The sequence below is a fragment of the Phragmites australis genome, chromosome 16 (genome assembly GCF_958298935.1).
Source record: "Phragmites australis chromosome 16, lpPhrAust1.1, whole genome shotgun sequence".
Taxonomy (NCBI): Eukaryota; Viridiplantae; Streptophyta; class Magnoliopsida; order Poales; family Poaceae; genus Phragmites; species Phragmites australis.
Window position 1 is genome coordinate 29,151,221 of NC_084936.1, and position 24,827 is coordinate 29,176,047.

The 24,827-nt window shown below is 45.1% G+C and overlaps 6 protein-coding genes and 1 pseudogene across 6 annotated transcripts; 4 read left to right on the forward strand and 3 right to left on the reverse strand.

Annotated features, from left to right (window-relative positions):
* Positions 1-827, reverse strand: LOC133896258 (uncharacterized). Its single transcript, XM_062336831.1, has one exon. The coding sequence runs from the start codon at positions 825-827 to the stop codon at positions 111-113; it is 717 nt and encodes a 238-aa protein (XP_062192815.1). The 3' UTR covers positions 1-110.
* Positions 828-6,706: 5,879 nt separating this feature from the next.
* Positions 6,707-7,599, reverse strand: LOC133895224 (uncharacterized). Its single transcript, XM_062335380.1, has 2 exons — positions 6,840-7,599; positions 6,707-6,715 (listed from the first exon to the last, which is right to left on the reverse strand). Exons 1-2 carry the CDS (start codon positions 7,518-7,520, stop codon positions 6,707-6,709), a joined length of 690 nt encoding a protein of 229 aa, XP_062191364.1. The 5' UTR covers positions 7,521-7,599.
* Positions 7,600-14,618: 7,019 nt separating this feature from the next.
* Positions 14,619-15,601, reverse strand: LOC133896135 (uncharacterized). The gene has a single exon (XM_062336655.1). The coding sequence runs from the start codon at positions 15,448-15,450 to the stop codon at positions 14,734-14,736; it is 717 nt and encodes a 238-aa protein (XP_062192639.1). The 5' UTR covers positions 15,451-15,601; the 3' UTR covers positions 14,619-14,733.
* A 2,092-nt stretch (positions 15,602-17,693) lies between these two features.
* On the forward strand, positions 17,694-18,443 carry LOC133895225 (uncharacterized). Its single transcript, XM_062335381.1, has one exon. It carries the CDS (start codon positions 17,694-17,696, stop codon positions 18,441-18,443), a length of 750 nt encoding a protein of 249 aa, XP_062191365.1.
* A 1,378-nt stretch (positions 18,444-19,821) lies between these two features.
* On the forward strand, positions 19,822-20,529 carry LOC133896034 (uncharacterized). The gene has a single exon (XM_062336551.1). The coding sequence runs from the start codon at positions 19,822-19,824 to the stop codon at positions 20,527-20,529; it is 708 nt and encodes a 235-aa protein (XP_062192535.1).
* Positions 20,530-21,860: 1,331 nt separating this feature from the next.
* Positions 21,861-22,539, forward strand: LOC133896117 (uncharacterized; annotated as a pseudogene).
* A 1,130-nt stretch (positions 22,540-23,669) lies between these two features.
* On the forward strand, positions 23,670-24,556 carry LOC133896020 (uncharacterized). Its single transcript, XM_062336535.1, has one exon. The coding sequence runs from the start codon at positions 23,720-23,722 to the stop codon at positions 24,434-24,436; it is 717 nt and encodes a 238-aa protein (XP_062192519.1). The 5' UTR covers positions 23,670-23,719; the 3' UTR covers positions 24,437-24,556.
* Positions 24,557-24,827: the final 271 nt, after the last annotated feature.

Genomic DNA, 24,827 nt, shown 5'->3' on the forward strand with positions numbered 1-24,827 from the left:
CTGTACACTTTTTCTCATATATATACATCAAAATTGTTTGGATGATCAGCGAATCCTCTAAAAGGCGGACGCCAATCACAGGGATCAGAGTTGGTTGGTGCCTTATCTCTCTACAAGCTAAGAGTATTCAGAAGAGAAACTCTGCTCTGGATCATTCTCCTGAACAAAGTTTCAACTCCGTTCTCAAGGGCCGCAATGTCCAACTCCAACGCCTGCAATTGCTCATCCTCACACACAACTCTTTTATTCTGTAATGCCTTGGATACAAGTGACCACTTGCTAGCACTCGGCACCGCAATCTGCTTCGACAGGAGATGCAATGTCGATTCGAGCACTGCCACAGCGATCTCCCTCGCTTCAGCCAACAGCTCGATCACCCTGCAGCACTCCTTGTCAGAAGCAGCCTTGCTGCTGCTGATCTTCTTGAACTGCTTCTGCGCCTTCTTGGCCAAGCGAGCGTAGGACTGAACCTTGACCTGAACAGCCGCATCGTCTCCTCTCTTGAGAACCAGCTGTGTCTCCATGACGTTTGCCTTAAGCTCCGCCAAGCTCTCTTGCATAGCGTTGCAGAGGTCGAGCAGGACGAGAGAGAGCTCGAGCTCCTCCTCCACCGCCTTCCTCTGCTGACGCTGGCTGCTGGGCTTGCAAGTGAGCTCGTCGATGCGTCCGTAGATGCTCCCGAGCTTGGTCAGAGCATCAACCATGGCATCGACGGTCGCTGAAGGTGAGCAGACCATTGCCTTCAGACTCTGCAGCTGTTCCTCGATGCTGCTTTTGTTGGAGCGAGGGCTTGAGGGCACGCTCGCGGATCTCTGGTGGAAGGCCATGCTGGAATGGAATGGAAGCTGTGATCAAGCGTCTTTTCGCTGGAAATGGAAGAGAAGGCAAGCTGCTGCGATGATGTCTTCTGGCTTTGGCTTCCCCCTTTATATAACGAAAGAGGTTGAAGCAACTGCACAGCTGAACCAGCAGACAACATGAATCATTCTCATGTGAGCTGCAACAGAAGGCCACCCAAGAGGCATCGCTAATGGAGCTTACGAGACTGTCATGTCTGCATTATTGGCGGCAAACTCACCAGCACGGGTGGAGATTAGCATCGCTACATCTGATCCAGATCGGGTTATGGATTAATTAGCATGCAACCTGCCGGTGGAGGATTGAACACCTAGTTGACTTCGCTCACCTCCAGCTCCAGGTGTCTCTCTAATTTTGATTCTGATTCTGATCTGCTCATGTCTCAGTCTCCTCGATCCTCCACGTGTTTCTCTAATTTTGTAGCGCATTAGGTGCAGCTCCTGAATAATTAGCTTACTATCGCTCTGTCGTGTTGCAATTACCAGCAGCAAAGAATCCGCTCAAGCGTGTAATATGTGCACGCTGAGGGAAACAACAGAAAAGAGAAAAGAAGTTGTTAATTGTGCTGTATCAGCACAACTCACAATTTTGTTTCCAGTGGTTTTCAGAGGTAAAGAGCCACTCTCATAGGTAAATATTTCCTCAAGTTGCATCATGGTCTTGTGTCACTGTTTCTTTTTAGTCTTTGTGCATTTATGAGCTCTATCTTCTATTTTTCATAACCCTTTGACATTTTAGCTTTTGTAAATGCTTTATGGTATATTTATAAAAGCTCATTAGGATTATATGTTCATGCATTGTATAACATTTTGTCCTTGATATTTGCATTGCTAAAGGGTGAGAAATGAATGAAAAAGGGAGGAATAAAAAATTTACACCAAATCAAAGAAAAATCTGGCATAAATGAAAAATATGCATTTATCAAGTGGGAGCATTTGATTTCATGTTTTTGAGTTGTTATTGTTATTTTAAGGTTTTTAGATTGTCTTTGCCTCTTTTAGGCCTTATGCAAACTTTCTTATGCCAAGTGATATATTTTTGCTCTTTCTTAAGTTTTTGTTCACTTTGATGAACCTATCTTCTTCAAATCAAAATTATTGTGCTTTGAGGTGTTGTCAATGCACTCATTAAGGGTGTGATTGAGAAACAAGTTAAAATATGTCTTGATTTATATGTGATAAGTGATTAATAAGATTGTCGATTTGGTTTGTCGAGTTTTGGATTGCGTGAGCTTGGTTTGAGCATTTTGATTATGAACTAACTGGAGTTGGAGTTGGAGGAATATGTTTGCTTTTCTCATGGTGTGCAGGTGACGAATGCAACTTGGCAGTCGATGACGGGTGATTGAGGCTAAGCGGGTGCTTGGTGCTGGATTATCAAGGAGGCTGAGCGGAGTAAGTGTCATCCTAGCTGTACACATGGAGGTTAAGCAAAGTATGAAACGAAGAATGAAGATGGCATGTTAACAAAGTTAAGAAAAAGGAATGCCGATGCAAGTGACAAGGCGGCCCAAGGGATTGGGAGCAGAAGAGACTTGTCGTCGATCAGGATCGCAAAACGGAGTACACGTGTCGATATCAGGGTGCTTACTTAAAGTGTAAGCAAGTGGCGAGTCATACTTTGAAAATTGTGCAGAGGGTTTCATAGTTGGGTCTCAAAATCATGAGAGGATTGTAGAGTATGTAACACCATTGTAAAGCATGAGTTGAGACAAAGCTAAGCCGCGAAGACGCTGTGACTGTTCGATGGATGGAGCCAGAAATGAACTAAAATACCCTAAGTGATAGGTAGAAGTGTACTATAAGAGAGTGATATTTTGGTAACAAATTAGGAAATTTAATGGTCAAAGTTTACTAGACCTATAAATAGAGGGGTATGGCTATAAAAAAGTTTGAACCAGCCACTTGAGGCTCTTATGTCACTCATTTGAGAGCCTAGTACTATAGTTTTAGATGAGAAGAAGATGTGTGCTTAGCCTATGTAATATGTGGAAGTTTTGAGAGAGAAAAAATCCTTGTAATCCGCCTAAAATAAGACTAAACTATTTAAATAATGAAGTTTATATTTTTGCATATGCTTGAATTCCCTTCTTCTGGTCTCTCTCTATTGGTTCCTTGCAATGTTGGAAGTTTTTCTTTTTTTTGTGATTTTGTTATTGATTTTCACTTTTGCCATTAATCTACAATTTTTCAACCTTTGAAAGTTTTTTTTTATTGCTAGAGGTATAAACATTCATATACTCACATATTTGAGAGAGTCTTGAATCCTTTTGTCTCTAGACCATCAATTTGAAGAGTTGCTTCTTTCGATGATTATCATTTTGCTTGGTTGTTCGATCAAGTTTCAAGTGTTTATGCTCAAAGACTCATGAAATGATCTTGAATAGAGCCTATGATTCATATTCCATCTGAAGAGTATGTTGCCTTGTAACTTTATTTCTTGTTTTGTCTCTGTAAAATTTATACTTCTGTTTGTACGTTTTTAAAGCATTGAGTGAACAAGAAGTAGACTATCTATTTCGTAAAAAATTTATAAGACGTCTATTCACCCTCTCTAGTCGTTATTGTCGGTTCTACGATATCAATAGCAGTTACCACTAACTAGTAATTACGAGGAGCTCAATTCTCGTGGCTTGGAGCTGGCATGTTTTAGCAATGGAGAGCAAGATCCACTGTATAAGGATCTTGTGCCTGTTGTTGAGGTACATCTCATCTGAACAAGAATATCATGACCAACTCATTTTCTCAAACTAATGGTGAACACTGAACAACGTGTATTACTATAACAGTCCAATAATGGTGAGCAAACAGCAAAGCCCTCTAAAGTTTAGTTATTGTTGAACTGTCCTTTGTATGATGTAAAAAAAAAGAGGAATCACAGGCAAAGCATAAACACCGTAAGATTCTTCATAAGAGAGAGAACAATTAAATTGACAGCAGAAAATGAACCAAAAACTTCGCTTCTCATTGAGTGATTTTCTGTACAATTTTTCTCATATATATACATCAAAATTGTTTGGATCATTGGATGATCGGCAAATCCTCTAAAAGGCGGACGCCGATCACAGGGATCAGAGTTTGTTGGTGCCTGATCGCTCTACAAGCTAAGATTATTCAGAAGAGAAACTCTGATCTGGATCAATCTCTGTGACGCCCGTTTTCTCTCCGCAGCCCAGCCCACCCCGTCCGCGCGCCGCTGCCCAGAGGGGCCCGCCCGTCAGCTCTGTCGTCTCCGCCGCGCCCGCAGCCCCGCGCGCCGTATCCGAACCGAACCCGCAGCTGCCGCGCGCCGAATCCGATTTCGCCGCGCCGTCTGCCCTACGCGCTGCGCCCCGCAACAACCCGCGCCTGCCTCGCCTATATAACCCAGCAGCGCCGCCTTTTCCCCCTGCACACGCGCAAAAACCCGAGGAAGCCGAGCGCCATAGCCGCCGTCGCCGAGCCATCCGCTGCGCCAAGTCCTCCCCGCCGCGTCCGAGCTCGTCGCCAGCTTCGCAGTAGCGGGAGGAGCTCGTTTTGCTGCTCGCCGGCGCTTCTCCGCCGCCAGACCGAGTTCTCTCCGCTCGCCGGTAAGCGCCGCCGCCCTTCACCGTCGCTAGCAGCGCCCGAAGCTTCCCGCGGCCAACTAACCCCCCCTCCGGCACTGCATGCCCCCCAGGAAGCTTCCCCGCCCGTCGGATTCGCCTCTCCACCGTCGCAGCCGGATCTCCGTCGACTTCCGAGCACCGCCGCCCGCCATTGTCGTCGCCGACCACCGCCAGAAGCTCCCCGGCCGTCGACAAACTCTCGGTGAGATTCCCCGTGCGCTCCCCGTCCGTTTGCGCCTTTCCCCGTAGAGTTTGGTAGCCCGTAGCGTAGTTTAGCGTGTCTCCGGCGATCCTCCGGCGAGATCCGAGGCGGCGCCGCCGTGTTCCGATCGCCGCCGGTCTGTTTTTCCCCCAATCAATCTCAGCCGTCGGATCCCCTTTGAACGCTCCTGATTAGATCGCAAGATACCCCTTCGCTAGCCGTCCAGATTGCGCCACGTGTCCTCTTTAATCCAGTCAGCAGTCAAGACACCTCAGCGCGCCACGTGGATGTCCCTGTCCTACGTGGCAGAGCCCAGTCAGCAGTGGATGCCCAGTCAGCAGCCCAGTCAGCCTGTGACGTCAGCATTGCGCATTAATTAGGATTTTCAGTATAAAAAGAATTCCACCTATTCTCGGAAAATAGGGAGATTTGCAAGGAGACCCCTAGGCTTCACTGTTTTTGTATTTAGCCCTTAGATAGTTCTGGATAATTGCAATTTGGCCCCTGGACTATAGGATAATTGCAATTAGGCCCCTGGATTTTAGGGTAATTATGTTTAGGTCCCTGAACTTTGCACTTAAGCCCCTAGAACTATCTGTTTTACAATTTAGACCCTGCAAACTTTCAGAAAAGTCCCTGTAGAGTAGAATTAGTGTAACTTTTCCATACGACCTCCGATTTAGGTGATTTTCGCGCTCCCGAGATCGTAGCAGCGTGTACTTTCCGTTCTTAGCCTTTTTAGAGTTAGTTTCTCCTGTTTAGTGTGTTGTACTTAGCTGTTTTGTTATTTCTTTCCGGTGTGTTCTTCGACTTAGGAGGAGAGCAGAGTGACAGCATTCAAGACCAAGTTTTCGAAGATTCTGAGCAGCCAACTTACGAAGGCAAGTGTCCTTGATCACCTTGATTTAACCATAGATCATTATAGTTTACTTTTCCTTAGTTGCATGCTTGTCTAATTTTGAATCCCATGAATAGGGTTTACTAGAATTTGTATGGCCATTCCTTGTAGCCTTTTTGGGGTTTTGGGTCTTGTAAAAGGGTAGTCATGCTAGTGCAGTCATGGATTAGAATCATTATGAACTTTGATTAATAACTATGGAACAAGTTCTTGGGAGAATTGATAATCTTGTAGTAACTTGAATTTAGGGATCCCAACTGGATGGCTAGTATGTGGTGGAGCTATACAGCAGGGTTTGTGTATGTTCTTGTGTGGGATCCTAAGGACCGGTTCTTGGAGTCTGTAACCCGGCAAAACAGCACAACCATGAGGCCTATATGGGTACGGCCTGGCTAAGTAATTAGTGTTCTTCGCATTCTGTAAGCACCAATGGTTGGTTCGGTGGCACAAGAGGGGGCCTCTGCAGTGGATGGGATCCCTGTTAGCGGTGAAACCTTAGTGGGTGCTTATAGATGTGAAGATACTTTGTAACAGCCTTGTAGTGAGACCCCGGCCATACACCCCGGAAGTGTAAGGCAAAAAGGGAATCACGACTCGTGGGTAAAGTGTGCAAACTCTGCAGAGTAAATAACTGATCGATCAGCCGTGCTCACGGTCAAGAGCGGCTTGGACTTCTTCAGGATTAGATGAGAACTTTAAGGGTTGGTTTGGGTAGTCGGGTGGTGGTACTCCCGATGAGTCGGTAGCCGGATATGGGATATCTGGTGAGTCTGGTAGTCGGATGGGATCCGATGAGATATGTTCTTACATTGTTGGAATAAAATCTAGTAAATAGGATTGCTAGGTTGTTTGAGTCTGTTTTTAGCTGAGCATAGTCGCAGTAAATCCCCAAGTTGAACTTTCCTTGTCAATAGCCTGCATGTCATATTTTTCCTCCACTTGCTGAGTACTTTATGTACTCACGCTTGCCTTTTCCCTACCCTCGGATGCTGCTCAGAAGGTGAAGTCTTCGAGGAAGTCCCGGGCGAGGACGCTGATTTCTAGAAGGAAGAAGGCGTTGATTGAAGACCATGTCCTAGGCTGGTGTTTCCCCCGGACAACGCCTGTGGATGGATGGGTGTTCCGCTGCCAATTGAAGATTTATTAGTATTTTCTTTCAGACCTACGGGTCCTTTTGTAAAGATTGTTTACGTTATTTGAGACACAGTTTATGTTATCACTAATGACGTCGCTGCATGTATGTAAACTTGATCCTGGCATACATGTGGAATACATCTGGTTGTTTCCTTTAAAACCGGGTGTGACAATCTCCTGAACAAAGTCTCGACTGTGCTCTCAAGATCAACAATGTCCAACTCCAACTCCTGCAACTGCCCCTCCTCGCACACAACTCTGTTCTTTTGGAACGCCTTGGAGACAAGAGACCACTTGCTAGAACCCGGCATCGCAATTTGCTTAGACAGGAGATGCAATGTCGATTCAAGCATCGACACAGCGATCTCTCTTGCTTCAGACAACACCTTGACCACCCTGCATCCTTCAATGTCAGAAGCAGCCTTGCTGTTGATCTTCTTGAACTGCTTCTGCGCCTTCTTGGCCAAGCGAGCGTAGGACTGAACCTTGACCTGAACAGTCGCATCGTCTCCTCTCTTGAGAACCAGCTGTGTCTCGATGACGTTTGCCTTAAGCTCCGTCAAGCTCTCTTGCATAGCGTTGCAGAGGTCGAGCAGGACGAGAGAGCGCTCGAGCTCCTCCTCCACCGCCTTCCTCTGCTGACGCTGGCTGCTGGGCTTGCAAGTGAGCTCGTCGATGCGTCCGTAGATGCTCCCGAGCTTGGTCAGAGCATCAACCATGGTATCGACGGTCGCTGAAGGTGAGCAGACGATTGCCTTCAGGCTCTGCAGCTGTTCCTCGATGCTGCTTTTGTTGGAGCGAGGGCTTGAGGGCACGCTCGCGGATCTCTGGTGGCAGGCCATGCTGGAATGGAATGGAAGCTGTGATCAAGCGTCTTTTCGCTGGAAATGGAAGAGAAGGCAAGCTGCTGCGATGATGTCTTCTGGCTTTGGCTTCCCCCTTTATATAACGAAAGATGTTGAAGCAACTGCACAGCTGAACCAGCAGACAACATGAATCATTCTCATGTGAGCTGCAACAGAAGGCCACCCAAGAGGCATCGCTAATGGAGCTTACGAGGCTGTCATGTCTGCATTATTGGCGGCAAACTCACCAGCACGGGTGGAGAAGCGTCGAGATTAGCATCACTACATCTGATCCAGATCGGGCTATGAATTAATTAGCATGCAACCTGCCGGTTCCACGTTTTTCTCTAATTTTGCAGCGCCCTTAGGTGCAGCTCCTGAATAATTAGCTTACTATCGCTCTGTCGTGTTGCAATTACCAGCAGCAAAGAATCAGCTCAAGCGTGTAATATGTGCACGCTTTGGCACAGAAAAAAAAACAAAGAAAAAAATTGTTTATTGGAGGGAAACAACAGAAAAGAGAAGAGAAGTTGTTGATTGTGTTGTACCAGCACAACTCACAATTTTGTTTTCAGTGGTTTTCAGAGGTAAAGAGCCACTCTCATAGGTAAATATTTCCTCAAGTTGCATCAGATTTTCTCTAAGGCATAACTATGTAGAGTATTTGACTTTTATGAAAATTTATCTTCAGTCCAAACATTTATAACACAAGCATAAAATAAGTTTCATGTTTATCGTACTCTCCAAGTCATTTTGCACAAGGAAATTTTCATCATAGACATATTATGTACCAAATGTGGGATTAAACCCTTCATATGCCCACAAATTTTAATCAAGATTGCTAAGGAATCTGCAACAACTGGGGGAGGGGATAATTTACTCATAACCTCACCTAGGTTAGCTTTTGTGACACCCGTTTTTCGCCACGCCGCAACCGTCCCGCTTGCAACCATCACTCGCCCATCTCCTTTGGCCGAAATCGCTGCTCCCCCACATTCTTCACACCCCCACATCTTGGTAGCCACCACTCGCGGCTATAAAACCCAAATCGAACCCTCGGTCAAGGCTCCTCTTGCCCCACCGCGCCCAAGCCCTCAAACCTCGCCAGATTTCCTCCACCATAGCTCCCTCATTCCATCACCGGACTTCCTCCGCTTCCTGGCGCCATCATCATACCGCTCCGCCGCTTCCTGATGTCGTTCGAGCTCAGGACACCGTTCGCCGTCCACATCTCGACGTCCCCGACTGATCCCCGTTGAGTTTCGGCCAGTGCAAGGAGCTCTAGCCACCGACGAACCTTTCCCGAGCCACATCATCGTCGTCGAGCCGCCTCAGACTTTGCCGACGCCCGCAACCCCATCAAACGGACTCGTCGTCGACGTATGGTCACGCTCCGCCGCTCACCGTCGCCTCCCGAGCACCGCAGAGTCTTCTCCGCCAACCTTTGGCCGTGCACCGCCGTGAAGACCCATCGCTGTCACCGACCAGAGTCAGAACTAAGAAAGCTTGCCCTCCACCATCCAATCGTAGATCAACGGCCAAGATTAAAAGGTGAGATACCCCTTCGCTAGCCAATCAGATGACGCCATGTGTCCTCTTTATCCCAGTCAGCACTCATAGTCCACGTCAGCGCCACGAGCCTTCCACGTGTTGGTCCACGTCAGCCGAGACGAGCCAGTTAGCAGCCACGTCTGCGTGCTGATGTCATAATTAGGTTTTCTAAATTAAAATTAATCTGTTAATTCTTTTAAATAGGTAATTTTTTAATTAGGTCCCTAGACTTTTTGGGTTTAAAAAAAACCCTTTTAGCCCCTATTATTTTACTTTTAACCCCTTATAGTTTATTTACTTATATATAGGTCCCTGAACTTTTATAAATAAGCCACTAGATATTTCTATTTTTACCAAATAGCTCCTATTCTTTTACAAAAATACCCCTGTAACTTCAAACCTTTATAACTTTTTTCACACGAGCTACATTTTAGGCGATTCTTGCGCTCACGCGATCGTAGTAACGAGTACTTTCTGTTAGTAAGCTTTTATAGTGCTTTGCTATTGTTTGGTATGATGTTCTTAGTTTTTTCCTTTGTGTCATTTATCGATAGTTCCCGTGATTAGTTGATAACATTATGTAACAGTTCGAGGTACTTCAAGATTAAGATTTCGACCACACTGAATAGCATCCAGTCAAGTGTCATTGATCACATTGACCCTATTGTAGGAAAGTGTGTCTTTTACTTTCTAAGTTGCATGCTTGTCGATATGAATCTCATGGCTATGGTTTACTAGATTCTTTCATGATTATCCTTATCACATGTGTTGTAGTTTGGGTGTCGTGGGTAGAAATGCTTAGTCATGTTGTCGTGTCGGGTAGTTTAAATATTAATCTGTATAATATTCTATGCAACATGAACTGGTCTGGTAATATTGGTAGCAACATGGATACTTAGGGACTTGGTTCAAGTGGACCAACGGTGGTTGTGACATTATGGTTATCTCTGGTAATGGTATTCTTCAGTTGGACTGTGGACGTGTTTTAGGCAGTTTGGTTATTGTGGTATTGATGATGGTTAATTTACCCATGTGACTTGTGGTAGTCTTGCCCAAGTCAATGGCTAAGGACCGGTTCATGGACATGTAACCCGACACAATAGCGCAACCACGAGGCCTATATGGGTACGTCCTGTCCAATTAATTAGTCACCCCTCTGGTTCTGTGAGCATTATTGGATGGTTGAATGGCACAAGATAGGGCTTCTACAGTGATGAAATCACTGTTAGCGGTGAAACCTCAGTGGGAGCTTGTAGGTCGGTGGGAGCTTTGGAAAGGCCTTGTAGTGATCTCCTGGCGCACACATTGGAAATGTGTAAGTGCTTGGTCGGTACGGCAATATGGAGACTGTCACCTGGTAATACGGGTGATGAAATCACGACTCGTAGATAAAGTGTGCAAACTCTGCAGAGTATAAAACTGATCGATCAGCCGTGCTCACGGTTAAGAGTGGGCTTGAACTTCTTTGTGATTAGTGAGGGATCTTGGATGGTTGGTTTTGGGTGGTCGGGTGGTACCTCGATGAGTTAGTAGTTGAATATGAAATATTTGGTGAGTCTGGTAGTCGAATGAAATCTGATGAGCTGTTCCTTTAATGTTGGTGTCATCACACATAGCAAATAGGATTGCTATGCCTTTTTAGTCCTAGATTAGGATGGCAAAGATCTAGTAAACCTGAGTCAAGTCTTTCTTACCTTAAGCTTTTATATCATGTTTTTCCACACTTACTGAGTACCCCTTGTACTCACGATTGCTTTCTCCCAACCTCTTTATGCTGCTCAGAAGGTGAGGACTTCGAGGACATTCCGACCGATAGAGCTGAGTTCTAGGTGAAAGAAGATTTTTACCTGAAGATCATGTTGTAGGCTGACGCTCCTCCGGACAACGCTTGTAGATAGATGGAAGACCCGCTATCGCTGGAAGTTATCGTAGTATTTTCTTTAAGACCTACATGTGCTTTTGTAATGAATCTTATTGTGATGTAATGACACTGTTATGTTATCACTTATGAAGTCGACGTATGTATGAAAATTCGATCCTGACATACATGTGAAATGTATCTGATTTGTTATTTGAAAACCAGATGTGACAACATGTTGATCCGGCTATGGTTTGGCTCTATATATAACAAAACAAGCAGAAGAAGTGGCGTAGCTGACCTTGTAGACATCAAGAATCTCGACGACAATTAGGTGCTGTGCTTCTGCGACAAAAGCCACTCATCTCCACGACCAGCTGATGTTTCTTTTTCTTTGTTCAGCTTAAGAGGCATCTCTAACTGTGGTTGAGCTTATAATCAGCGTGTGATGTCTCCATCGTCGGTGGCAAAATCATCTGCACGAGTGGCTAGTTTAATGTTAGATCCAGATCGCGAGATCAAAGAGCATGCTGTGCAACGAGAGAAGACGAGCTGTGGCTACGCTGGTTGATGCAGGCTAGTGGATGGAACAGTTGACTTCATCATTCATGTCTGGTGCGCTGTTACCTGATGTTGCTTTGTTGCAGCCTCTAGCATATGTGGCAATCTCAAGATCCACATGCTGCACAATGTTTTAGTTATCGGCAGCAAGAATAAACAATGCAATTCAGTCTACAGCATGCGTGCATTCTGTAATACATTTTTTAATGGAGATTGCTTCCAGAGTAGGATTGGAAAAATTGCACTATAAGTGTATAAGTTGTCAGTCTACAAGCCCCAGAACTAGTTTAGATTTTTTTCGAGACTAGAAATACTCAAATGATGTATAGACATTAAAGAAGAATCCTGATTCGCTCTGAGAGACTACAAATTACCACACTAGAAGAAAGAAAAGGAAAAAAGATCTAATAAATTCTTTTGGCGTACCCCGATTATAAGGGTGTCGATTAATCATATGTAGAGCGGAATCAGATGGTAGAATTTCGTGAGAAAAGCAAAGGTACCTGTGCAGTTGCATTGGATCCAGCACTAGTTAGTAATTGTTAAGTAGTTGGTTTCTTGGAAACAAGTCATGCTAATTACGAGATCAACTATCGTGGCTTGGAGCTGGCATGTTTTAGCCATGGCATGTTTTAGCCATGGCATGTTTGAGGCACATCTCATGTGAACAAGATAACCAACGCATTTTCTCAAACTAATGGTGAACACTGAACAACGTGTATTTCTATAACAGTCAAATAATGGTGAGCAAACAGCAAAGCCCTCTAAAGTTTAGTTATTGTTGAACGGCCCTTTGTATGATGTAAAAAAAGGTTAATTAAATCCATGTCATTACAAATTCATAGGAATCAAAAAATACTATTATAAATTGGTTATTTGTAATCATGTCATTACAAATATGGTTCTACCACACCAATACCATTTTGTATGCTCGGGACAAATTTTGACGTTCCCTGTATTTCCGTATGGTCCTAAATACCCCCGGTTCGAGCTGACTCATCTCATTCTTCTCCTCAGTCTTCTCTTGTGGTGAAGAAGAGCTCGAGCTTGGGGCTCTGGAGCTCTGCGGCGGCGGCTCCCCCCACGGACAGGGTAGAGAGCACGGACGCAGTGTCCTTGTCGACGGTGAGTGCGGACGCGACCTGTGCCAGGAAGTTGCACGTCCAAAGCAGCACGGGCATGCAGGGGAGGAGCCTGGAGGCGGACGCGGAGGCAGAGCCCGTGGTGCAACATGTGCTTCTGCAACGGGACGATGCTGAGGACCGTGTAGGAACCCGCGAGGTGGGAGTGGGCCAGCAGCTTGAGCCACGGCGATGCAAACAGGAAGGACGAGAAGAGGAGGAGCGCGTGCTTGAGGTGCACCTTGGCGACGGGGGTAGCATGGACAGGAGCGGCGAAAGGAGGAGGAGCGCGCGCTTGAGGTGCACTCGAGGAGGAGCAAGGCGAGGCGGAGCAGCGTGCTGGCCTCGGTGAGCGGGAGGAGCGTAGCGGCATGGAGAGGGTGCAACGCGGACTCGAGGCAGGAGGCGGTGGCCAAGAAGAGTCACGCCGGGGCTCGGCCAGGTTTCAAAAAACCATCGGTAACTGCCCAAAAATAGCGGTTACCGACCTTCTTCGTCCGGTCCGGTTTCAAAAACCGAACGGTAACCGAAATTTGAATTCAAAAAATTCGAAAAAATAAAAAAAATTCAAAAAAATATTAAAAAAAACTAGACACAATTCTAAGACCTTCTGTGAAAAACAATTTCAAAAATAATGTCGTTTGCATTATATTCTATAGGGAGAAAGTTTGAAAAAATGAAAAAAATTGAAGCATGCGGCTCAGTTATTAACTCACATTAAGGAAAAGTGTAACATGCAAACACATATTTTTCTTGTATAAAACATATTTTAAGAGAATCTTTAAAATTGATTTCACTTTATTTAGAGTTTTATTAAATTCTCTATGATTTTTACAAAGTTCACAAGCATAAAGTGAATATGTTAAGAAACAGCACTGTAATTAACTTTTTCATGTATACTATTATTTTTTATACGTAAAGCATAGTATAAATAAGCTAATGAAAGTAGTTTCACTAATTTTTAAGGTGTGATGGGTCAGTTATGAATTAATCTAGTCGCAACACATTTACACAATCATGCATGTTACAATAACTAATTCATGAGTTCATGTATTTTTAAAAGATATAGGATCATGTAAGAAGACTGACAAAATTAGTTTCATGATTTTTGGATTAGCAAAGAGTAAACTATGCATTTAACTTGGTTTAACAAATAAAATTTCTCACAGAAAATTTTGAACTTTTTTATGAGTATAAATACTTTTATCATGTATATCATGTTACAAGGAAGCCAAAAAAATTTGTTTCACTTGATTTGAAGCTCAGATGAATTAGTTATTGATTTTACAAGATTGTGCCCTTTTTTAGGTTTTTTGTTGAACTGCGCTGAAATTCGATAAAACCGCTCGATAAATCGAGAAAACCAAGCGGTTATCGACCCAAACCGCTCGGTAACCGACCAAATCAAAAATACGAGAAAATCGCTCGGTAACCGATCCAAACCGCTCGGTAACCGACCAAAACCGAGCGGTTACCGAGAGGGCAAAAACACGATTTTTTCGCAAAAATTCAAATTTTGCCGAATGAATTTTCTCCGAATTTTTGACCGGTAACCGCGGTTACCGTGAGATTTCGGTTACCGCTGGAGCTCGGTAACCGAGCTCCGGTCGGTAACGTGAACCTTAGGCTCGGCCTCCTCCGCCAGCACGAGGAGCCCATCCACTGCCACCGATACACTTGCTCATAAGCGCAGGAGAAGGCTAGGGAGAAGAGTGAGATGAGTCAGATCGGACTAGGGGCATTTAGGATCAATACCATTTTGTTCTGGGCATACAAAATGGTATTGATGTAGTAGAACTAGATTGTAATGGCATAGTTACAAATAGCTAAATTATAATGGTATTTTTTAATTTCTACAAATTTATAATGGCACAAATCTAATTAACTAAAAAAAAAAGAGGAATCACAGCCAAAAGCATAAACACAGTAAGATTCTTCACAAGAGGGAGAACAACTAAATTGACAACAGGGAGAACAACTAAGATTCTTCTGAATTGGGTAATTTTCTGTACACTTTTTCTTATATATATACATCAAAGTTGTTTGGATGATCAGCAAATCCTCTAAAAGGCGGACGCCGATCACAGGGATCAGAGTTGGTTGGTGCCTGATCTGCCCTCTAAAAGCTAAGAGTATTCAGAAGAGAAACTCTGATCTGGATCATTCTCCTGAACAAAGTTTCAACTCCGTTCCCAAGATCCACAATGTCCAACTCCAACGCCTGCAATTGCTCATCCTCGCACACAACTCTTTTCTTCTGGAATGCCTTGGATACAAGAGACCACTTGCCAGAACTCGGCATCGCAATCTGCTTCGACAGGAGATCCAATGTCGATTCGAGCATCGACACAGCGATCTCTCTTGCTTCAACCGAGAGCTTGACCACCCTGCAGCACTCCTTGTCAGAAGCAGCCTTGCTGCTGCTGATCCTCCTGAACGGCTTGTGCGCCTTCTTGGCTGAGCGGATGTAAGACTGAACCTTGGCCTGAACAGCCACATCGTCTCCTCTCTTGAGAACTAGCTGCATCTCCTGGACGCTGGCCTTGAGCTCCGCGAAGCTCTCCTGCATGGCGTTGCAGAGGTCGAGAAGGACGAGAGAGCGCTCGAGCTCCTCCTCTACTGCCTTCCTCTGCTGACGCAGGCTGCTGGGCAAGCATGTGAGCTCATCGATGCGGCTGTAGATGCTCCCGAGCTTGGCCAGACCATCAACCATGGTTTCAATGGTCACGGAAGGTGAGGATACGACCGCCTTCAGGCTCTGCAGCTGTTCCTCGACGTTGGCTTCGTTGGAGCGAGGGCTGGAAGGCACACTCGCGGACCTCAGATGGCAGGCCATGCTTGGAATGGAATGGAATGGAAGCTCTAAAGTTTTTTTTTCTCTTGAAATGAAAGAGAAGAGAAGACAAAAGAAGGCAAGCTGCTGCAATGGTGTGTGTCTTCCGGCTTTGGTTTCCCTCTTTATATAACGAAAGAGGTTGAAGCAATTGCACAGCTGAAGCAGCAGGCAGCAAGAATCATTCTCATGTGGAATCAAGCTGTGAGCTGCAACAGAAGCCACACAACCCAAGATGAAGAAGCACCGATCGCTAGTTGAGCTTGATTAAGAAAGATGCTGTCATGTCTGCATTATGGGCGGCAAACTCGCGTGCACGGGCCAAGGGGCGTCGAGGTGCCGGTGCAGGAGGGAGCAGCTAGTTGACTTCGCTCGCCTCCAGCTCGAGGCTCCCAAGTGAGCCGCATTTAATCATCTGATTCTGTTCAGCTCTGCATTACGTGCTCGCTGTCAGGGCCTAGTCTCCTCGTTCATACACGTGTTTCTGCCATTTTGTAGCGCATTACGAGCAGCTCCTGAATCAATAGTCTATTATTGTGCTTTCATGTTACAATTACCAGCATCATAAGTTCCTGCTTAAGATCAACGTTTTCTGTGTATTTATGTAAATGTGTCATTTTGATCAAAAATAATTCGGTCAAAAAAATTAGAATAGTAGTTTAAAATGTTGTTTTTGCAACCACAAGAAAAACATACATCATTTGTTCTTTGAATGTCATTTCGGTAGGTCAATTTGCAAATAATCTCTATTACCTTGGAAATTCAAAAATCTAACAGTATGGACCATATAACGAGGAATTGGCTTAGAAAAAGGGGAGCTAATTCTAATTCCCAAGTTGTAGTAGGGGCGGCGGCCATATTTTGGTCTATGGCTATGTCGAAATGATATTATCTTTAACAAAAAAACCTATATAACTTTGATGTAGGAAATTTTCAGATGACCTATTGGTTATGGTTCTGAAAACTGCTACAAAAGTAAACACAAAGAGAAGATATTATGAGGACATATCATTCTTTGGAGGTGGTGACCATACAAATCTTCGTCAAAAATGTGTGGTCGTTTAATTATAGGCTATATAATTGATGTTATATGTTTTCCTCACTTTTTTTTAATGATAAAACGATGATGTAATAATGAATTAAGGTTATATGTATCGAAGGATAAAAAAGTCGAAACTCTTTCCATTATTAAAAAAATTACCAGCATCATAGAATTCGTTCAAACGCTTAAGGACAGCTAGTGCATTTTACTCATTTTAAAGAGTACAATGGCAAAAGTAGAGGGAATATCTCATCTGTAAGTTGCCTAATTATTCTTTTGAACATAATTAAAATTTCTTAATCCTTTGGTTAGCTCAGCTATGCAGTATTTGCTCTTAATTTTTCTGCGAGTTCACGCTGTTTGGGTGTACTTAAAGCGTGGACACTAATCGATGGAACACCACGTGATATACGAGTGCTATCGTATCATTCTCCCCTTCGTCAAGAAAAACCACCCACAGTTTCTCATAGAAAATGTACTAAACAGAGAAAATACAGTGCATGGACAGCAATTCGCATTTTGGTGTTCATTTTTGCCGAACATATTGCACCTGAAAGAGAGCCAATGCATGATCTGTTAGGTTGTTGCAATGCTACTCATAAACTGACTCCACAGCGCTGCAATGCTACTCATAAACTGACACGTATTTCATTAGGCATGCAGGAGATTAAGAAAGGCAAACACAGCACAGAAGTCTCTTAACCTCCAATGATTAAGATTGATTAGACCTCGAGGATCCCAAGGATCTCCCGTTCCATTTAACAATCCAAATATGTCGACCTGTCCATCTCCGAAACATCCGGCATAAACTACACGTAATCGCAGGGACGTACAGGCTCATACGGATAATCTCATGATCCGGTAATGATTTCTGCGTGCGCAACGCCGCGGCAGCTTCGCCGCCTCTCCGGCCAGCCGTCGTTAGCCTCCGGGACGCCACGTGCCTGTACGAACGTACGCGCCGGCCCCGTCGTGCGTCGCGGCTGCCGAGGCCGCAGGAAGCACGGCAGCCAGGCCGTACCGGCTGGCGCCAACATGCCAGCGCACGGAAAACCTGCCATTGTTTAGAGCCGTGCATTTGCATGGTATATATGCGCTCGCACAGCGCGTTCAATGGATGAATCAGCTGCCTGCAACCTGGCGTATCCAAGTCTACGTACTAATCGAGCTCGAAGGTACGGACTGAAGTGATCGATCGGCTGGCATGGAGTACTGCGCCGAGCAGAAGATGTGCAGGCTGAGGCAGCACGTTGCCGCGTCCTCGTCGTCTGCGGCGGCGGCGGCCGGGGCTCTTAAGGGCGTGGCGTGCGTGTACGAGCGAGTGGAGTCGCTCGCGCGGTCCGCGCGCGCCGAGCAGGTGGAGGACGAGCTGGAAGCGTCCGTGGCGCTTCTCGACGCGTGCGCGGCGGCACGGGACGCGCTCCGCGCGATGCGCGCTTGCGCGCTGGACATCGAGGTCGCCGTGCGGCGCGGGGACGGCGCGGGAGTCGACGGCGCCGCGCGCGCGTACGCGCGCCTGGCAAGGAACGCGTGCGCGGACGTCAGGAGGCAGCGGCGTCGCGGCGACCCCAGGCACGAAGAGCAGGCGGACGGCGGGCACTCGCTGCAGGTGGCGCGGCGGCTCACCGTGGCCGTGCTGGAGAGCGTGGTGGTGGCGCTGTCCAAGAGGGTGGCCCCGGCCCCAGGGGCCCGGCCGGCCAGCGGGTGGTCCACGTGCATAGCGAGGGCGTTCCGGAAGAGGGCCCGGGTGGCGTGCGAGGACGCCGACGAGGCCACCACCTCCTTGTCATTGCTGTCGTCCAAAGACTCGCACGACGGCGAGGCGACGTTGCGGGCGCAGCGAGAGCTGAGAGCATTGGGCGACACGATCCAGCTTCTGGAGGACGGACTGGAGCTGCTGTTCAGGCGTCTGGTGCAATGCAGGGTGTTCTTGCTCAACATGGGCAGCTTGTAGCCATAGGCGTTGCTGCACACTGCACCTGTGCCTGGCTCTGTTTGTAGAACAGATAGGATAGAACACATGATTTGTGTATGCAAAAGTTTTGATACATGCCGGACTCATCAAGACCAAAATAGAATATGGGCGTTTCGAGTCACCGATGTTGTCTTAGTTGCTAATGCTTATATAGCTCTCAATCTCTGATGCATCATGGATCATGCTACAAGCAAAAGAAATAAAAAGTTCTCGGAATTCAAATATGTACATGCAACTGAACAGAATTTCACTTCTCTTTTCATATAATATCTCACTCATGTCAGTCTCTTCTCCCTTTTGCATTCGTATATGTTGCTTTCTAAGTAGGTGTTACACCTGGTATGGTGTAAGAGACTACACTTCAGCTGAAAGAAATCCGAACAGAAAAGACACACTACACTTGGCATGCCTCCTTCACCATGCAGGGTGAAGTTGTGCATCAATATGGCATGAATTAAAGAGGGTGAAAATATCATGAACAGACTCGAGACATTCTGCAGAGATATGTTTTTCAGCTCTGTTGGTTCTTTTCCTTTTACCAAAGTTAGTAAGCAGCATATTTGTCTGGACTCGGAGCAAATTCGACATGAAGCTTCCTGTAATATTCTCACCCTTGATGTCACTGAACTTGGAGCAAATTTGCCATCATTTACAGTACGAGAGGTTAATCACCAAGAAGTCATGCCCATTCAGTACTTTTGCGACTGCTGGTTTTGATGCTTTTTTTTTTTTTTTTTGACAGGAGAAAGATCTCTGCTTCTATTGAAAGCAAAAGGACTGCTGGTTTTGATGCTGCCTGATGAATGATGGCAAATAGGCTGCTGAATGATGAGCAAAAAGAACCGTCCATCCACACCTGCTGAATGAATTGAATTCAGACATTCCTGGAACATGCATTTTACCAGTTGAACATAAATGTCGGATCCTGCTTCAGATTGCACAACCATGCCCCAACACAGATGAAGCTTCCATGCACCTCTGACGTTCTATCTGTTTCAGACTTCTGACCATCTACTGAACCCAACAGCACATCAAGCCCTAGGGCATGGACATTACTCTGCTGGCAACGTATCCAACATGACAACCCAGCCATTTTAGTTAGCGATACGTTTTGAGTTAGACAACAAGTGAAGGCCATCAACTTGTCTGTGCCCTGCAATCAAGAGCAGATGGAAGGGTGGTGATGGAGATTCCTTCTGTCCTTCCAGTTTGCCCTCACGCCACACTATCTTCTCAACCTCCTGATTATAAGTAGGGAGAGCGAGAGCACCAACACGATCAATTCATCGTTTGCTCCCTTTGCCTATCTCATCTCCCATCTCAACACCGAAAGATCAAACCAAACCTCCTTCCAAACATGGCTGGCCATCAAAGATCAGCAAGCTGGCCGTCTATGGCTCATCCCAACAAGATCAAAATTGACGAAGCTCTGCACAGCATAAGTTCAGTCATTTCTTCGCCATCTGCCACCATTGAAATGGTATGCAAAGGGCTGAGGAGGCTTGGAGATATCTACAGCTGCATCAGCGAGATCATATGTTTGCATCGCGGCCAAGTACATAGAATGAGGCTGGAGGAAGAAATGGAGAGGTCGCTTGAGGTGCTGGATCTCTGCAATACCATGCAAGAGAGCTTCACTGACTTGAAGATGACCATCCTGGACCTGCAAATGGTTCTCAATAGAGGAAACCTTGCAGTAGTTCGAGTTAAGGCTCAATCCTACATTCGCTTGGTGAAGAAGGCTAAGCATCACCTGAAGAAGGCCATCAACAAGACTACCTCCTCCGAGGATGGATGGTTGGTCAGTTTACTGACCACAGCAAGAGGGATCACTGTCTCGGCCCTCAAATCTGCAGTGGAGCTCTTGTCGAAGCAAATGGCCACCTGCAATGCAAGCAAGTGGTCTCTTATCTCCAAATCATCCCAAAAGAGAATAGTTTTGTGCGAGGAGGTGCAATGGCAGGCACTGGAGTTGGACATTGTAGGCCTGGAGAGTTCAGTTGAGAATCTGTTCAGAAGTTTGATTCAAACCAGGGTTTCTCTTCTGAACACTCTCAGCTCGTAGATTCTCCACTGGTGCGCTGCGATTGGCATCCAACTTTTAGAGGACCTGTCAATCGGCATGAAATTTGTAAATCATTTGTATACAGCTCCAAATATATAGCAGTAGATACAAGTGAAAAGACACGGTTCTGTTCTTTGGAAAAAGAAATTGCATAGCTTTCATAATCTATGGTTATTTATCCCGTTACTTATGCTGCCAAATTGTATAATGGACTTCATGTTTACCTTTGGCCTAGCGCCCCGTTTGAACAACATGTGCTATCTCTATGTAGTATGTACGATCAGAAGTTACCTAAACTGAAACCACAAAAACATTTATCTTAACAGTGGTTGCTTGTTTCCTAGTAAAAAACAAATTGTACAGTATTCATAACCTGTGGTTATTCCTTCAGTTTTGCTAACAAGTGGTATAATGGACTTCATGTATACTTTTACTGACCTAGTGGCCCATCTGAACAACAAGTGCTAACTCTAAGTGGTACTGGCATGCACAATCAGAAGTTATCCAAACTGAAACCACAAAGTCATGTACCTTAACAGTGATTACATGTTTCCCACACTTCCTTCTACACTGCAGAGTTAAAAATTTCAAATATCTCGCCAGACACTCTCTGTATTCATATGCTACTGTTGTATCCTATAAGTTTGCTGTCAGATTTACTAATTCTTTTCATTACATTTCTGATGCGTGCTTATAATTTTTTCTAATAAATTTAATAGGACATGATTATCTCAGGACAGCCAGCAGAAACTTAATGTTAAACGTGAAATACTGTTCCCTGAGTCAAAACTCGTGCATTTACGTGGTTGTCCTCGCTGTTGTTATGGTTGGCTGAAACATGCCAGCGACGCTGCACGAGCAGTGGAAGCGTAGAACACAACCTAAGATCGAATTATCAGCAGACCAGACAAATTATTCCTCTCATCAACACCAAAACTACAATTCTTCCCTTCTTCCTTCATGATCCCATATCAAGATCTGAAAGTAACCTAAACCCTCATGCAGAGTGAATTGTTACCAATAATTGAGACATGCCAGGCACATAAGCACACTCATTAACTTATGCTGCTGTATTAAAAAACAGTCCAATAACAACTTGTCTGGGCTTCGGTGGCTATGTTCCTCAACACATCACTTAACAACGGCACAAAACATATGAAGGGCAGTAGCCAAGATTCTTTCTGTCGCCCGCTCTATTCATGCCATTGCTTATGCCGCTCTGTTATATAGAGAGAAGCCATGGTTGAGCACCAACAAACTGTAGCTTGTCTTGCCTAATCTTCCCTCCCCTTTCAGTTCTCCATACATAGCTCAAATCTTCAACCCCAAGCATGGCTTGCAATCTGAGATCTGCAAGTTTGCCTTCTAGCCTTCGCTCAAACAAAGCCGATGTCGAGTAGCAACTGCAGAGCCTGAAAACAATCATCTCTTCATCCTCGGCAACCATTGACACGAAGTGCGATGGTTTGAGGAGGCTTGCAAACATCTACATCGGCATTGAGGAGATGATTTGCATACCGAGGAACCAAGTTAGCCTCTGCCAGGCCATGCAAAGGAAATCAGTGGAGGACGAGCTTGTATGATCACTTGTCTTGCTTGACCCCTGCAATGCCATTCAGGAAAGTTTCATCGAGCTGAAGATGAGACAATGCAGCTGCTCAAGTCAAGGCATACATCCAGCTAACCAAGAAGGCGCACAGACAGTTCAAGAAGGTCTGAAAAAAGACTACTTATGATGAGAAGGATTGCAGGGTGGTGAAGCTACTAGCAGAAGCAAGACTAATCACTACCTCGCTGCTCGAATCCACCTCGTGCCTCTCGTTAAAGCAAATTGAGATGCCCAAGCGGTCTCTTGTCTCCAAAACATTCCAGTAGGGAAAAGTAGTGTGAGACGAGGAGCAATTGCAGGCATTAGAGTGCAGTGTCAGGGATCTTGAGAGTGGAGTGGAGCTTCTGTTCAGGAGATTGATCCAGAGCAGAGTTTCTCTTCTAAATACTCTTAGCTCATAGTTACCCTCAGCTCTAATCCCTTACGATTGGCATCCGATTAGTCGATCAGAACAACAGTTTTGTAATATATATACGAGTAAATATCAGGTGCACAAGACTATATTGGTGAATACAAACTTAATCACATCCTTTGGATCTATCACAGTAGTCCAAGTTGGAGGTGGGAGTTCACCCATTCCACTTGGGCCAGCTTAGGACCAATCTAACTTGGTCAAATGAGATTAAGTTTGTGAACTCCTACCTCCAACTTGGGCCGCTGTGATTAGGTCCAAGAGATAAGATTGAGTTTGTGTGTATGTTCACTAATATGGTCTTGTGCACCTGATATTTTCTCTATATATACTTGTGTATATGTATAGAAAGTTCATTGAATCAAAAAACAATGTTCTTTTGCCAATTCATGTTGCAAATTTCATCATTTATGAATGTCTGTGATGTTATTAATATCCTGACTAAATCATTTAGTTTCTCACAGCTCTAAAATATAGTGTGCTTGGGGCACATCATGATTTACTAGCAATAGAAAAATAAACCAAGATTTGGGCCACTCCCGTCCAATTAACCTTTTTATACAGTTAAAAAACTTGATATTATTGATGCTAATGAAGTGATGTCTATGTTACAGGTCTCAAGGCAGTAGTTAGTTTGCAAAAGTCATGTTACGAACATGTGCCTCGACTGCATGATCCTTATGAAATGGATCTTGCTCTGTGCAGCTGAAACATGCCAGCTCCACTACCGCGGAAAGCACTTATGTTAGTGACTAACAAGAATCAGACCAATACAATATATGCATGACACCAATAATGCCTAGTTAACAACCTGTTGAACAACTGAACCTGCACTATATTCAAGACCCAATGCAGATTCTTGCTACCAATAGTTAGAACATGACAGAGTGTCATGCCCATTTTCGAGATGTCTGGTGGTCTAAAATAGCGTACATCACGTGGAAAACCTTGATAGCTTGACTACTCTGCAGCACTGTCATGAAACCACAACAGACAGCATCTTGGAGATGAAATGGCATGATTCTTTCTGTGTACCACTCATAAGATGCTCTCCTAGCTGCTTCTGGTGTATAAATAGGCCTTGCAGAAGGGATAGACACATCAAACCAAAGTTTCTTCTTTCTTCCCCATCACCTCAAGTCCTCAACCTCAGATACTCCAATACAAAAATGGCTTTCCATCTAAGATCAGTGAGCTTGCCATCTAAGAGGCAGTCCAATGAGGCCCAAGTCGAAGATGAGCTGCAAAGCCTAGAGGCAGGCATCTCTTCCCCCTCTGCAACCATCGAGGCAATGTGCGACGGTTTGAGGCGGCTTGGAGATGTCTACAGCTACATTGAGGAGATCATCCACTTGCCCAGCAACCAAGTTTGCTCCATCCAGGAAAGGAACATGTTGGATGGGGAAATGGAAAGTTCTCTCGAGCTAATTGATCTCTGCAACGACATGCAAGAGAACTTCACTGAGTTGAAGAACATTATCCAAGACCTGCAAGTGGTTCTCAGAAGAGGAGACGATGCCAGCACTCGGGCCAGGATCCAGTATTTCACCCGCTTGGTCAAGAAGGCGCAAAAACAATTCAAGAAGACTAGCAAGAAGACCACCTCTGACAAGGAGGACTGCAAGCTGGTCAAGCTAATGACAACGGCTAGACTGGTCGCCGTCTCTCTTCTCGAGTCGACATTGTGCCTCCTATCGAAACAAGTAGCCATGCCCAAGAGGTCTCTTGTCTCTAAGGCACTCCAGAAGAGAAGCATAGTTGTTTGCAAGGAGGAGCAGTTGCAGGCATTAGAGTGCGTCATCGGAGATCTTGAGCATGGAGTGGAACTTGTGTTCAGGAGAATGATCCAGAGCAGAGTTGCCCTCCTAAACATCCTTAGCTCATAGGTGAAGTCACTCTAATATCCTGTGATTGGCCTCCGCCTTTTAAAGGATTTGCCAATCCTCATAAATGTACAGTACTTGTAAATGTATAGAGAGTAGTACAATTGAAGATAGCAGTTTTGATCCAGCCAAATTTTCTGTTCAACTATTTATGCATGCTTCTGATTTCAGTGGCATTTTGAAATTTGGGTGATGAACACAAAAACTAATTATACTAGTACATGATCACAGCAATAATGCTCTGGCCAACCACTATCTACCGGTTAGTGGGTCTCAATATCTTAAAAGCCTGTGCACTTGTATGCCTAATTGTTTGATTCTTTAGATGGCCATGTGACCCCGCACTTGTTTAATCCCCTACCTCCTTACTCGGCGGATCATGCTGGCTTGCTCT

Excerpts from the sequence above, each read along its gene's own strand:
- LOC133896135 (XM_062336655.1), bottom strand. The coding sequence starts at position 15,450 with ATGGCCTGCCATCTGAGGTCCGCGAGTGTGCCTTCCAGCCCTCGCTCC.
- LOC133895225 (XM_062335381.1), top strand. The coding sequence starts at position 17,694 with ATGGAGTACTGCGCCGAGCAGAAGATGTGCAGGCTGAGGCAGCACGTT.
- LOC133896258 (XM_062336831.1), bottom strand. The coding sequence starts at position 827 with ATGGCCTTCCACCAGAGATCCGCGAGCGTGCCCTCAAGCCCTCGCTCC.
- LOC133896034 (XM_062336551.1), top strand. The coding sequence starts at position 19,822 with ATGGCTGGCCATCAAAGATCAGCAAGCTGGCCGTCTATGGCTCATCCC.
- LOC133896020 (XM_062336535.1), top strand. The coding sequence starts at position 23,720 with ATGGCTTTCCATCTAAGATCAGTGAGCTTGCCATCTAAGAGGCAGTCC.
- LOC133895224 (XM_062335380.1), bottom strand. The coding sequence starts at position 7,520 with ATGGCCTGCCACCAGAGATCCGCGAGCGTGCCCTCAAGCCCTCGCTCC.